Source organism: Toxotes jaculatrix, chromosome 7 (genome assembly GCF_017976425.1).
Source record: "Toxotes jaculatrix isolate fToxJac2 chromosome 7, fToxJac2.pri, whole genome shotgun sequence".
In the NCBI taxonomy this organism is placed as follows: Eukaryota; Metazoa; Chordata; class Actinopteri; family Toxotidae; genus Toxotes; species Toxotes jaculatrix.
The window spans coordinates 19,252,309-19,267,408 of NC_054400.1; the positions used below are offsets into that span (position 1 = coordinate 19,252,309).

Consider the following 15,100-nt stretch of genomic DNA (forward strand, 5'->3'; position numbering starts at 1 on the left):
CATCTCATTAAAACCACTTAAGTTATTAAGGCATTATCTGGATTATTTAAGATTCATTTACGAAGCGATAGGTGCATTTCTCATCTCTCATAGCAGTGGTTCCAAATATTTTGCTTGTGACCCATTAAAACGAAGCTAGATCTACTTACGGACATACATTGTGAATAGTTTAATTAGAATTTCAATTGTGAATTGTTTCATTTGCACGGATTTTTTTTAAACATAAAGAAGTGAACAAAACTGTAGATTAGACAGAAAAAGTAAAGTTACTTCTGTGTGACTTATGTTTTTTGTTTGTTTGGTTTTTTTTTTTTTTTTTTACTAATTCTCTTGTGAACCTTTATTTATCTTGGGACCTACTGGTATATCTGTCCCAGATAGATGAACAGACAGACAGACAGACAGATAGATAATAGTAATAGAATAATGTAACCTCAGGGATACAAGAAAGCAAACATGATGTTTTTATTGAAACTGTTTACTGATAAATGACAGATGGTTGTCATGAAACTTTCATGATTAATCTCAAAAAATCATGGGCTAAAAAGTCATACATGGTACTTAACATTGAATAGCAAGAGAATCCATGCTTCAGAGCAGACAGTCAATTCACAAAGAAATCAGGCAAAATGCCCTTTTGATTTCAATAAAAAATATTAAATCTTTTTTTTCCCCCACTCTATCCATCTTTACATGGTACAGGTTTGTTCACTTTTTAATAATATAAAAACGCTTAATACTGATTGTGAAACACTGGAATTAATTTACAAAACATAATAATAATTATTATAATATTAATAACAATAACAAACAATAATAACAATAACCATTAAATTTAGAGAAAATCAGTCAAAGCTGTTGCATCTTGGCCCACACAAACAGCAACGTTTTGGGGGAAAAATACCAAATGGCATTTACATCTACCTGACACACAGTTACACACAAACACAGTATCAGGTCGTTGAGTATTTCTCATTGCCATTTACAGTGTTATGGGCACAAAGACAAGACACTCTCTAACGCATTCATGTGCCTCTGTAGGATCACGCTCACTGACCAATCAAATTCTTCTCACTGTCAGTCAAACTTGCTGGACCAACATTGGTCCTCAAAAAGTGCCCTACTCCTCCAGCACCCAGGATAGTAAATGATAGATAAAAGTATAGGAGTGTTTTAAATGTCTCAGCATTTAGAGGAAGGGAAAAATCTTCCAGGCGACAGGAACTTGTATCCATTGCCAGCAGGTAGTCGGATAGAACGAGCACCAGGGCTACTGCTTGTGGAAATAGTAGGAGATGGGGCCACTTTTCTAGGGTTGGAGCAGTGGTGTCCATTGGAAGAGTTCTTGCTGCCCCTATCCAGTGACTGCAGCCCAAGCTCCCGCAGCTCCAGGCTGTCTTGGGTATCATTAGGGGAGCAATGGCGTGGGGAGAGGTTCAGAAGGCTCAGTACATCCCTACTGGCAGAAGCAAGGGGTCCAGGAGCACCGTGGACAGCTTTGACAGGACCTAGATGTTGCTGTTGCTGGGCTGCAGCATTAGCCCAAAAGGTTTTCAAATTGTGGATAGCTTGGACTTTTTCATCAATGACCCCTCTTCTAAGCCGGTCCAAGTCTGGGGCATCAGCTGATGTAGAGCAGGTAGAACCTGTAGAGGAGTACGACAGGGCAGGAGAAGGAGCACTACCAGCCGGGGACTGATGACCAGAACTGGGAGACACATTACTCGGGGAACGAGATATGTGGCCGCTGTATGGGGAGCTTGGGTACTTCAATTTGAACTGCGCATGGCTGTCCAGAGTGGGCGAAGGATGGCTGCCCTCCTTTTGGGAAGACTCAGAGACTGCAGGACTATTATAGCCAGAGCTTATCTTCTGCAGTGAAGAGGAACGCGAGGGAGGTTTGGGTCTTGGGGAAGACTGTGCTCGGCCACTAGCACTGCTGTTAGGACGACTGAAAGCACTAGTTTCAGAGGAGCGGAAGGCGCTGCTCCGAGCTGAGGTTCCTCCAGCTGTCCCACCCTCTGCACCACCTCGCTGAAGACTCCCCACAGCCCGCAGATGGCTCTGAGTCTCCTCTAAAATCTTCTGGGCCAGCTCCTGAGGATCCAGAGGGACAGTTTTTTCTTCCTGAGACTTGACAGTGCTGTCAGTCTCGGTACTAGACTGGTCAGATTCACCTGTATCTGAACTGCTCACCTTACCCACCTTCTGGAAGGGTGAGTTTGGGCTGGGTACCAGGCATGTTTTGACAGGGGACGTGGGGGTGCTGACACTGCCCCTTGATGATACTGATACAGTGTAGCCTCTCCCTGCTCCTGTACTAGACCCACCAACAACCCCCCTGCCTCCACGGTGGTGGCGTTGGCTGTGGCCTGGAGGCAGAGGCAGAGAGTCACAGTGACTTCCCAGCGGCTCGCTGCTGATAATGGAAAAACCCTCATATTCCTCCTCATCGCCACGGGCTCCTGCCACTGCAGCAGCTGCCCCATGAGGAGAGGAGCGACTGCGGGGAACGTGAGGGTGTTTGTGGATGGAGTAGTGTGCCGTGGCCCCGCTGCGTTGCCGATGACCAAGGAAATCACACTCTGACTTGGAGGCAAAGCTCATGGAGGAGGCTACAGAGCTGAGGCTATAGACAGAGATGGCATCTGATGCCTGATTGTCCAGGCAAGGAGGAGAGAAGGGAAGGCTTGAGTATCCCATGGGCAGGGGGTTGGACACAGACTGGGCAGAAGCTAGAGACTCTAGGGAAGATGAACTGTCCAGGCTCAGACGCTTGGGCAGCTCTGTGGAGTCTGTGGAAAGAGGAGCACAGAAATGGAAAAATGAGACACTTTAGTAAAACAACAGGATCACTAAAAGGGTAAAGTGCACAATCTCAATTATTTTTATGTGAGACTATCAATATTAAGGTGAAGAGAAATGATAGAATGAACATGAGAAAAATCTGTATACTTACCAAATAGGGCCAGCAGAGACTGGAGAGCAAAGTGCAAGGTGCGACGGTTGGCTAGCTTGCCTGTCTTCAGCACCACTTCTTCTTGGCCTACCTCACATAAGTCAAATCCTGCACAAACCCAGAAAGATAACAGTTGTAACTTAGAAATTTGTCAATGTGTCATTGTGTCTGCGAGTCTACAGGGACACATGGATGCATGGTGGGTGGGAAGTTGGAAGGGACAGGAATCAGAAGTTTCTTTAGCCAACAGGTGACTCACCAAGAGCAGCCAGAAATTCATGGCATCCGGGCAGCCTCCATAGCTGCACACTAATGGACACCTGAATAGGCAGGAGGGAGAAATCCTGTTCTTTCTCTCCCGTCTGGAGTTGGACTAGCACCTGGTGGAGCTGGACAAGAAGAGGGAGAACACAAATAGGGAAAAGATGCAGTTGTTAGAAATGACAAAAATATAACAAAGTGAAGAATTCTACTGGAAATGAGAAAGTTTCTGGAGTAGGTATAAATCTGTTTGTTAACATGTCTGAGGGCTATTCATGAGTACTCAGGGCAACAGAACATCAAGCAGAGCTGAAAGGGCTTCAGCTTTTTGGGGGTTTACACGTGCCCTGTGAGCACATTTGCCTGTTTTGTTTGGGGATTAGTTGGACTGGAACAGAGACACCTTTGTCAACATGACGTAACTGTGCAGAAAGTAGAAACATGCTTCTTCACCTCACTTCACTCTTCGTGATTTTGAGAGGTTTTTACATCTTTATCCCTTCAACCACCCTGAAACATTCCCCTGACCTGCAATGAACCAGGGTTTTAAATCCTGAAATACTCAAAATCCCCAAGATCTGACTACAGGAACCAGCAATGGAAAAATAATGACGACAAACTAAATGTTTGTTCAGTTACGCGTTATGCAAGCTAAATATGCTGAACAACATGAAACCACCAAAACTGATCATTAAGTTGTCACGCAGCTTCTACACAGGATGAGGATGGTGTTCTAGAAAGACTGGCAGGACGGACAGTGGAGAGAGGAGGAACAGGGTAGAATGGGACAGAGAGCAGGTAGGTGAAGGCACACTTACCATTGCCACCATATTTTTAACAGCCTTCAGACCGCACGTTAGGGACAGGGGAGAGAGAATAAGCTTTTAGTTGCATGCATACAGGCCATTCACCAACGGTTCAAGGGTTCAGGTTAACAAGAAGGATAACAGCAACAAGTAACATACATTTTTAATACATTATAGAGTCTGATGAAATCAGCATTCATAGATTAGGTTAAGCATGCTTCCTGTTCAACACTGAGACAAGTATTTGCAGAATGAGGCAACAACTGCTAATCACCAAATAACTGGATGGCCTTTCACTTTATGCATGTGACAGCCACATGTTACACGTAAACAGGGATAAACCTCTGCAGTGTAAGATTAATTCTCAGCTGTCACGAGTCTGGGCACAAGGGAACAGGACAGGAGATTGTAGTTAAGACTTTGTACTTGAAGGACTGCTAGTTAGGCTTCCATGCAGCATTTCAATGCAGATTAAGCTGCAGCTTGAGTTGCTAGTGATTTAGTGTGTATCCATTCTTGACATAACAAAGTTATGTAATGACATATCCCTGATATTAACTTCCAGCAAGACCCTCATGGTACAAAGAGAATGTGTGAGAGACAGCCTCAGTAGTGTTTAGCATTAAATAATAACAATGGTGTTTGTGGTTTGAGCCAAAAAAAATTAAGCAGCATTTGGTCGGAGCTGCAGGGGGCCTACCCGGTTGATGAGCTGTTCTCCTGCCTCTGAAGCTGTGATGAGTTTGCACAAAGCCTGGAGAGCTGGCGGCGGCAGACCTAAGGGATGGGATCAAAGGAAGTTCTTCATTATCCATACTCAGGGCACGTTCTTTATAGCCCAGACTAGAAAGCACTGTAACTAAACAGGTGATATCATACGGAGAAATATGAAACGTGATTAGTAACAAGACTAAACTTGTTATATGTGGAAATCAGTGAAAAATGAATTGCAAAAAATCACATAAAATGAACAAATAAAATAAAATGTGATGTCTCAGGTGCATACCCAGTAGTGATTGTAAAGTGGTGCTGCACTGCTGAAGCCTGTCTCCTGGGTCAGCGGTGGGAAAAAAGACAGCAGCAGGGATACCGGTGCCTGCAGAGTCAAGACGGAAGCCCACAGCTGTCAGCAGGGCCTGCCAGCCAGGGACACCCCCCACCTTGTTCTCCACACTCTGCTGGGATGTGTACATGGAGTTCCGCTGGCCGTTCTGTATCCTCTGAAGAGACTTCTCCACCTGCAAGAAGTAATAACAGTGCAGCATCAGTATTTTTGTATTTTTGTGTGTCGCCTGGTGTGACATTTTGTATAGAAAGTAAGTCCTTGTCTGCATGTGTGTGTGTCCATGTCTCACCAGGTGGAGCAAAACTCTCAGAGCATCACGCACTCGATCTGGGTACTGCAGAATCTCTGCCAAAGCTTGGCCAATAAGGGAAGATGGGCTGTTAAGCTTCACATCGTTGCCAATCAGCATATATCCTGGACAGAAGGAAAAATACAACACATAAGATCTCCAATAAATAGTACTCTTTCTTATTGTATTTTTTTCTTATGTAGAATTAACACATAAGTGAATGATATCTCTAACCTGCCCAGTTGGAAGGGTGTGAGTACTGCTTGCTGCTCTGAACAGTCTTCATGGCATCTGCCAGTGCGGCACTAGCCTTGGTCCCATTAAGCAGGGCAGTGTAGAAGGCATGGACAAAAACCTTGGAGGCTGCGACAGGGACGGGCCACAAGGACACGAGAACACACTGAGCGCCAGCAGCCAGGAAAGCCCTGGTCAATCCCACAACACCATCTGCTGTGACCTTGCTGCTGGACTCCTGGTATGAACTGTAACCACAATGACACACACAACATGGATAATTGAATAAAAAAGCTATAAAACTTACTTACATTAACATGTAGCACTGTATACTATTAGTATCTTCCTAGCATGTGTTGTCTTATTTTTATGAATTACACTAGTGTCTTTTATAAAGTGTATAAAACCTTTCATGTCAGTTAATCAATTCTAAATCTGTATCTATAGCATGATTAATTTGATCCTAGTTTTTTACTTTTATTTTGTAAAATAAGCAATTCACTGCCACAGAACTATAATATCTTAGGACCAAAATAAAGACAGATTTAAATTAGTTCCTCCAGCCAGTCCACCTACCCGAGCACCACCAGCTTGACAGGCAATCTCAGGTCTAATATATCTGCAGCTGTAAGGAGAAACTCCTGGAGGGGCGGACTGTCACAGATACTCTCCACGTCACTGCTGTCATCCTGCATGTGGAGAGACTCTGGGATGGTGTAGCCGCTTCCGATGGATCCCTTTCTCCCTCGACCGCTGCTGCCTCTCCTTCCTCCTGCACCTCTGCCCACTGTTCCCACTCCCACACTGGCACTTGCCCCACCAGGCACACCCTCAGGGTTTGGGGTGAGCACCAGAGCTGCCAATTTCCAGGAAATGTGGGTTGCAAAGTGGGCACACTCAGCTTGTGTGAGGGCACTCATCACCCTCTCCTTGGTAGCAGAAGAGCCAGCCAGAGGTTGGCATCCCAGCAGTTCAGCCACCATCAGAGCCTCCTCCTCTGCAGAAGGCATGGGTCCCCACAGCCAGCGGTCCATCACAGGTGAGGGCAGTCGAGGGTTCCCCACCACTGCTGCCATTGATACACCACCACATGGAGCTGGGCCCGGGCGCCGAGAGTGAGCCTAAGAGCACAGCAACATGGGTTAAAATCTAATTCTATAATCTAAGAAGAGCAGTGCAGTTATTCATTGAAGGAGCTTGAAAAAGCATTTGAGGCCAGAAAAGTCTTCATCAGTTTTAATGATGAAGGAGTTCAAATAAAATTTGGAAGCTCAACCTTTGCACTGGATCCAAGGCCATGGATGGAGGGAACAGCGATGAGGCTGAAGCGCTCATACAGGTACTCATTAGAAGAGCTTCCTTTTAGCAGGGCAAAGGGGATGAGGTACAGTTCTCCCTCCAACACCATCACTAGTTGTCTGTGTCTGCCAACAGGCCCACTGGAGTGCATCAAGCCCTGCCAGATAAAAGGATTAGGATGAAAATACACATATACAAAATAGCATTCAATATGTGGTGCTTTTTGATTTCTATCTCATAACTGCATTTTGCCTTGTGATCTTCTCTCTGCCACACGACTATATCGATAGACAGGCAATGACCCATAGAGATAGTACTCACCCCCTCCATAGGTGCGATGAGCAAATCATAAAGTGCCCGGAGTGGAGGCTTGCCGAGGTTGCTGGAGCGGCGAGGCAGGGAAGAGTTCCCATCTTTGGTGGGAGACATGGTGTTACTGAAGAGGCTGGTCATACTCTGGCAACTCCTGTATAGACACAACACAAAAATAATGCATGTGAAAACAATGTCTTTTGCTCAGGCTACATTTAAGCTACAGACACAATACATTTTTAGGCAGCCACCTCATGCACTTACAGCAATAGCTCCAAAAAAAATATATGCAAGGACAACAACTCCTTTTTTTCTGTTTTAAGATACAAAATGACCTTCCATCATCCAAATGGATGCTTTTGTCCCCATTAGGCTCCTTGAGTCAATACAAGTGTCTGGTCTGCGCTAACAAACCCTAAACAGCCCTACATTCAAATTAAGAAACTGACCCCAGGATGTACAGAAGGTTGCTAACTGAAAATCCTGCATAATAATAAGTTGGAAGTAAAAAAAAAATCCCCATTGCTGAGACTACACCATATGACATTGTAATGGATTTTGTATAGCAATTTTTTTCCCTAATTGCTCAAATAAAAGCATTTCAAGTCTTGTCAATTCTAAACTAGAATCACAATATCTTAACATATTCATTGGGTTCTTTTTTCTTCCAATCATCCCATCTTTGTAAAAAAAAAAAAAAAAAATCCTGCATGTAAACAGGGATCTTCTGCATCAAACTGTCCTTTAACATCAAATCGTTCTGCTGGTCTTAATGGGCTTTCCAAATGTGCTGGGAACGTGGTTGACGAGGTCCATGTCTAACTTGCTGCATATGGTTACATCAGACATGGCTCTAGCAAGATGCAAACTCTGCCACTGTAGCTTCTGTGAGTTTGTGTGTGGTCGCAGCTCAAGACTACAGCAGAATAGAGTGATCCAACTCTCTCAATCACAGAGGCTCATCTTTCTTTTTCTGACATGTTTCCTTTCAAATCTAAGCACCAAGAAAGAGTGAGATAAAGGCAGGCCATACTGGAGCTCCATCATTATATGTTGCAATACATCTGTGAACACATATATATAATTTCACATGGCATGAGGCAATTTCACTAAGAATATTGGGTCAATATATAAAGCTCCACAAGATGGCAGTATTACACTGTGGTAGTGATGAACTTGCGCCTTCTTTACAGGGACCTACTCTACATAAAACGAAAGCCTCCAGTTGATGGAAGATGTGTTTGTGAGTGTCCTCAATGCACTGCCAATAACATCACAGTATCCTCTGTTTGTGAAACAAACCAAAAGGAGGTAACAGCCCAGTGCGTTTGAGGCATGTCTGCTGTGTGACGGGCGTGACAGCTCCCTGCTCAGGCAGAGACACACAACATACTGAGAACTGTGCTAATGGTGGCTGTGGGGTTAGAAGCCTTTGGTGCTGTAGGCACACTGGGCCAAGCTTTACGGCAGCACTTGTCACTGCTCTCCATCTGTTCCAACAGCCAGAGTTTCTTCCGGGGCCCCAACCACCAGACATCTATCCTGCCCTTCTGGTAGCCCCAGGCCACTGGCTTCCCTCCAGCCTCCCAACACTGTCTCTCTCCCAAGCCTTGGCATGAGCCTCCATGGGAAAGCAAACAATCGTTTGTTAGCCTGACATGAAGAATGAAAGAGGAGGCAAGGGATAAGCCAAGAGAAGGTGAGTGTCAAGTGTAGAAGGAAACAGTGAAAAGAAAAGACTGAGAGCAGAGAGTGTGAAAGTGAAGAAAGCTGAGGGCCTAGTTTGGTTTGCAGTTGAAAGACTTGCTTTAAGTGTGAACTGAGGGGTTATTCAGAGGTAGACAAGTTAGCCTCTATTACACACTTAATCTTTTTGTCCAGGCCTAATTTCTAGCTATGATTTAAATTATTGCTTAAGCTGGTGGTCACTCTGCTCTTTGGATGCTGGCGTCCTGTTCTATCGGTGTTCACTGCTTCTTTACTGACTGACAACTTCATCAAGATCATCAAACAATCTCATTATGCCACCATTGTGCATAAAAACGTTTTCAATTAAACACTGAGGGGATTAGACAGCGAGGAGACTTTCATTATCACCTTCTCATAGTAATCCTTCCAAGCTCCCCGGTGAAGATTAAGTCTCAGTGTTAAAACAGGGCAATCAATGATAACACCATATGATGATATCACACCATGACGCACATACCTTTTAATGCTGAGTATATTGTTCTCGTACCTATTTTGATTTAAATGTCATTCAATTAGATTTTATTATATTCCCCTCCCTTCTCTTAATTATGAGTAATCGTGGAAATACTGCAGTCCTCAAGCCACTAAACTTAACATGTTGAGCTTAAATCTCAACCTGTTGAGGAAAAATGATCGGTGGAAGTGGAGTCAAAGAGAGGCCCTGAAAAGCACATACATGTACATTATCTGAAATCAAATCCCAAGATGTATGACTCGGAATGACAATGAGTTTTTCCTTCCTTTTTGTCTTGCTTTAGCATTGTGATAGACGATAGGCTCCTAAGCATGAGAAGCGTTCTAATTCACAGTTTTTTGAGGTCCAAAAGAATGAGTGGATTACCACCAGCAACCCATTAAAGGGGCTTAATGAGCACCAAGACTCAATTAAAGCTGGAATTACCCTCTCATCAAAGAGCAGCTCAACTGTGGACGAGGACAGGGAAATATGACCCAGACACACACATATGCACACACGTGCACACGTTCCATTGGTATACATTACCAATCAGCACAATGTAAATGAATACTTTGCTCAGTACTATTAAATAATACTCTGAACAAGCCACTGGCAGACTCACTGAAATCTCCACAGTCGTAAATCTGCACAACAAACACAGACAGGGTAAACATCTTAAAACCACATGGGTCTCAATGTCTGCATTTGGCAAGAGTGCGCACACACACACACACACACACACACACACACACACACACACACACACACACACACACACACACACACACACACACACACACACACACACACACACACACACACAAGGCCCCATCAGAGTAGGCAGTTGATAGGGGCTTTAGCAGCTTGGCTCTACACAGTCTATTTAATAAGGAGGATTCACATGCTGCCTCTGCGCTGGCTAAACAATGGAGAAAAGACTCCTTTCACAGATGAGCCACAATACCAGCGAATCTCCTTACCCAAGCAGATATTTTTAATCTTTTTTTTTAAGGGGGATGGGTGAGGGGAGAATAGGTCTGAGTAGCGCTGGTTGATTAAGTCTGTCTGTGGGAACATTCATTCAGGTGTTTGCAACAATCTCCTACCTGTTGAACAGGTTGTTTCTGGACACCATGCGAAGGAAGCCTGTTGGATCAGTGACTGAGTTAAGCTTGTTGTTGAGCTCCTCAAATTGTTGGTCCAACAAATCTCCTGCCTCACTCTCTGTCTCACTGCTCGAACACCCTCTGGAATAGAGAGAGACGGAGAGACGGAGAGAGAGATGGAGTTACAGACATGCTCAGCCACTGAACTGTTGGCAAGAAAAGGGCTCTTCACCAAAGCAGACAATACACAGACTTAGATTGTTTCGCTGCAGATAAATCAACTACACACACCCCTGATCTGCCCGACATACACACTGTTCAACCCACACACACTTGGCCTAATTTTCCAGGCTTGGTCCAACACCATGATGGTAAGCAGAGTTAAATCCTTTCATTATATTGCTGGTGATGTTGATCCAGTCAGTGGGGAGTCAACCACTCCCACCCCATATTCACTACCTCACCACCACTCTCCCCCATCTCTTTCTCTTCATGCCTAAACCACTCTCCCGATGTACCCATATCATATAAGCCTTATGTCAGCTTCTTGCTCTAATGGTAGTTGAGTGTGAACTCACACCATGGGATCTCTCATCACCTTATGCTCCCACTACCTCCACCAGCATTTTCTTTTTAAATCTGTGCTGTATGTGTCTCATTGGAAATTCATTCTGCTATGGTTTTCACACTGACAGACCTATCTGGACTGAAGAAATGTTGAAACAGTACATAAAATCCATATATTATTACATACATTTCAACTGTCACCCCTCCCTCTCTATAACATCCTTTCTTTTACATGCATATATTCTCCCCATTTTTCTCCATCCCATTCATTTTCTCTCGCCCCACACATTTCAGTGTGCTGTCTCCCATTCTCTGCACACTGGAGAATGAATGGGCTGGTAAGTGGTGCCATATTGTGCCCATTCAGGCGCAATGGCGTGTGTGCAGCTTCCTATTGGAGTAGTAAATGAGCTGGTAATGGGGCAGGAGGGCCAGGCTGCTTGGGTGGCAGAGGCTAGCACTGGGCGGACCAGCTGGGCACTATGGATCAAACACCAACTAGAGAAAAGAAGCTAACGTCAAACATGGTGTAGACCCATGGGTGTCAATGGGTGATCTTCACTGTCAATATATCTCGCCCCATTTTCTGTCTTCTCCTGCAGAGTCCCTCTGGCTACGTTCCCTGTTGTCTGTTCGGTCTTTATTCATCAGCTTCTGCTTCTTAGACTTTTACCTCATTGATTTTACCACCTCATTTCAACCTTCTTCCCATCCTTGCTTAGACTCTCAGTAAACCCAATTCTCTCTTCCTTTACTTGTCAGGTTTGCTGTTTGTTAGGTGGGTTCAACTGTCTGGCTATCCAAAGAGCCATTATTCCGTCTCATTTATTCCCACTGGGGAGAGAGAGGAGTACTTTAGGCAGGTAGTGTAGGCCTGTCATCACAGGCAATGGGGCAGAATAACACTCTTTTACACACAGACTCTGAATAATAAAATAACCCTTCTTCAGCTAACTCTGGGATATAAAAGTGTCAAGTTTTGATTTAAGTGTTAATCTTTTTTCTTTGTTTGGGCTACATTTTTGATGATAAAATGTTGTTTGTTGTTTTTACAGTACCTTCTGATGATTGCTTAAGAGTACTTGTTAAACAGTGTGGTCTGTATTGCCGTTCCTTCAAATTTCTGTCAATAAACTTTATGTGTGTGCTTTTCTTTTTTTTCTTGGCAGCTATCCCTGCTCAGTAAACTGGAATTACCGCCTCGCGGCTGTATGCCTGCGCCACACAGTCAAGTTGCAGGAAATATGGTCACAGTCTCCCCTTCTGTTCCTGAGTTACGGCATTGAAAAATGGCCAGAAAGGTGCTTTGGCTGATCATTATGATGTCACTGTCAAGCTGACCTTTGACCTTTTGGATATAAAATATTGACACGTCATCATTTTATCCTATTACACATTTGTGTTGTTTTGTCTTAATTTACTAATGAAATCTTGAGTTATGGCTGAAAAGGTGTTTGAGGTCACAGTGACCTAATCAGTTCATCCTCCAGGAGTCCAAGTGAACATTTGTGCCAAATTTGAAGAAAGTCCCGCAAGCCTTTCCTGACATATCGTGTTTATGAGAATGAGACGGACGGATGGACGGACAACCCGAAAACATAATCCCTCCGGCCACGGCTGTCGCCTGCACAGAGGCATAAATGAGAGGGGGTAATTACAACAAATTCTCAATGCATGAAATAAGAAATGGGGCTTTGTAATGACTGTCCACCCCAAATTTTGCCATTTGAATAATGCTGATTTCCATCACATTACATGAGTGAGAGAGGAGGGATTGTTAAAAATCAGAGGTGACACTATTGCTTCGAAATCCTGTGTATGCTATAACATAAGTCACTTGTTTGAAAGTGATACATTTCTGTGCATGTTCTAGTAATTACTGTTACATCAGTATGTTTTGATATGGATAATGAGTTCATGAACAGCTGCAAACATCTCACCGGCTGTAATAAGACTCTACTCCGAGGGCCTCACGGGCACTGGCAATATGCTGCTCCAATGACGAGCCACTGACCACTCCACCGCCGCCTCCCTCCTGGAAGTCTGACCCTCCTTCTGATACGCCCTCGCCCAGGTACACCTCATGAAACTTCAGGATACCTGTAGAGAAAGAAGGGAATCATGGGTAAACGTGACTGGCTTTTTTCAAGTATTTATGAAATTAAAGTTCAATTTAAAAATGATACATATATATATGTGTATAATTGGAAGCATTTTCCATGCGTCTTTTTCTAATACGTTTGTATCAGTCGCTCATGATGGAGGGAATATTGGATCATTTCAGCTGAAAGCTGTGAGTGAGGCCACGTGCAGTACTGCATCTGTGGAGCAAAATGAATAAAACAAATAATGTTCAATAAAAGATAAGAGTAGGCTGCCTGTGCCATCTGCTGCTCGCCATGAGAGCTCAGCTGAGTTTCGAGCAGGAACATCAGAGGGGGGTGGGGGCGGAGAAGAGCACACCGGGGGATGGCATACAGGCTGTGTATGTGTGTTTGTGTGCATGTGGGTATGGGTGTGAGTTTGTGGGTGTATCAGTGCTGTATAAGTGTAAATGTATTCACATGTATGTTCTGTATTTAATGCATTTGAGTGGAAATTATATGCGATTCAGATTCAGGTGATTATGTGCGCGTGTTCACATTCAAGTCTATGAAATGTCACCGGATTTACACAACTGAACTAATTAAGACTTCAGTAGCCCTTTGTACTGATTGTAGGCTGGTTAGAGCAGGCCATGTTCATGTGCCAGCTGGATATCAGGGAATGCCAGGAAGTGACAGACAGACGATTAGTGAGCAAGTGGCTCCCTCTTAGCCCGGGGCAATATTCAGCGCTTTGAAGATCTTCACTGGTCCCTGTAGTGTTCCTCCCCTCCGTATGACTAGTGCTGGGGGGGTCAAGTTCATCTGGTTGCCTGGGAGCTGGATTTGATCAAATGTTCAGGCCTGGTGGCATGGGACATGGGTCACAGCGCTCATTTCCCCTCTTTACAGCAGAGAGCAGAAGAGAGCCAAAGAACAACGAACAGTGTGGTAGGAGTGGTGTGACATGCACTGTAGCTCACCCGCCGCTCTGCCTTTTCTCTTTGTGAAACTGAAATTTTAGGAGTCATATAAATAAATAGCATCTTGCTCTCTTTGTCTGTGTTGGTCTGAATGTGTCAACAAAAGAGGAAAAAAATGGAGAGTAAAGAAGTTAAAAAGTATAGCATAACCAAAAGAAAATGAAAAGCTAAGAAGCAGAGAGAAATTAGGTTTTAACTTGGTGTAACAGCAAAGTGTTTTCCTGTTGGCGTGTGTGAAGATGTTGCCTGTGTTGTTTGGCTGTGTCACTATCAATTAGCATGGTTCATTGGCAGATGCCTTCTGGGGTGAGGAGCGAGGCAGGGGGCAAATCCTAACAGTGGAGTGGCAGGTGGCACCGCCACTTGGTGTTAAAGCTGGCCTTCTTACCCCTACAGCTCAGAACAAGCTATAGCCTCTGGGCCTTTTATCCGCTTTGATTCAAACAAGAAAATTGTGTGTGTGCGTGTGTGTGTGTGAATGTACTTTCATCTTCTTAGTTGTTACGGCTTTAAACAAGAAAGCTGCGTCAATACACAGAGAAAATATTTAGCTATTTATATCCATATATTCATGTGTTAAATTCTTGTAAATATTTTGTTCCATAACTACAGTTACACAGCATTTGACTACATTTGCATCCAGCATCCAATAAGAATTTGTGTCTAATTTTGTGTCTATCTTTAAGAATTTTGAGAAAGACAAGTAGGTTCAGAAGTTCAGTAGTAGTTAATGGCAAAAGTGTAAAGTTGCCAGTCATAGTGTCCCCATATGGTCAACTGTTATAATTTATTTTTTACCAGAATAAAAGCAGAAATTTGAAACCTATCCACCAAATTTGATTGTTCAAGTACATATGGTCTCTGACAGAGGAGAAATTTCTTAAGGCAGAAAAGAATAACAAGAAGACAACCAGACATGACAATAGGA

At 43.9% G+C, this 15,100-nt stretch overlaps 1 protein-coding gene across 2 annotated transcripts in view; it reads right to left on the reverse strand.

Annotated features, from left to right (window-relative positions):
• Window positions 1-450: 450 nt before the first annotated feature.
• Window positions 451-15,100, reverse strand: part of LOC121185057 (tetratricopeptide repeat protein 28-like) — a 158,210-nt gene continuing 143,560 nt past the window's right edge. Inside the window, exons 13-25 of one of the 2 annotated variants that reach the window (XM_041043027.1) lie at window positions 13,046-13,205; window positions 10,539-10,679; window positions 7,236-7,380; window positions 6,892-7,071; window positions 6,192-6,736; window positions 5,616-5,863; window positions 5,382-5,506; window positions 5,033-5,264; window positions 4,727-4,803; window positions 4,039-4,062; window positions 3,219-3,348; window positions 2,960-3,067; window positions 451-2,795 (exon numbers count right to left, since the gene is read on the reverse strand). In XM_041043027.1, coding sequence (XP_040898961.1) covers window positions 1,183-2,795; window positions 2,960-3,067; window positions 3,219-3,348; window positions 4,039-4,062; window positions 4,727-4,803; window positions 5,033-5,264; window positions 5,382-5,506; window positions 5,616-5,863; window positions 6,192-6,736; window positions 6,892-7,071; window positions 7,236-7,380; window positions 10,539-10,679; window positions 13,046-13,205 — 3,728 coding nt within the window. In that variant the 3' untranslated portion in view covers window positions 451-1,182. The remainder of the gene's footprint in view (window positions 2,796-2,959; window positions 3,068-3,218; window positions 3,349-4,038; window positions 4,063-4,726; window positions 4,804-5,032; window positions 5,265-5,381; window positions 5,507-5,615; window positions 5,864-6,191; window positions 6,737-6,891; window positions 7,072-7,235; window positions 7,381-10,538; window positions 10,680-13,045; window positions 13,206-15,100) is intronic. The other variant, XM_041043028.1, reaches the window with a different exon arrangement.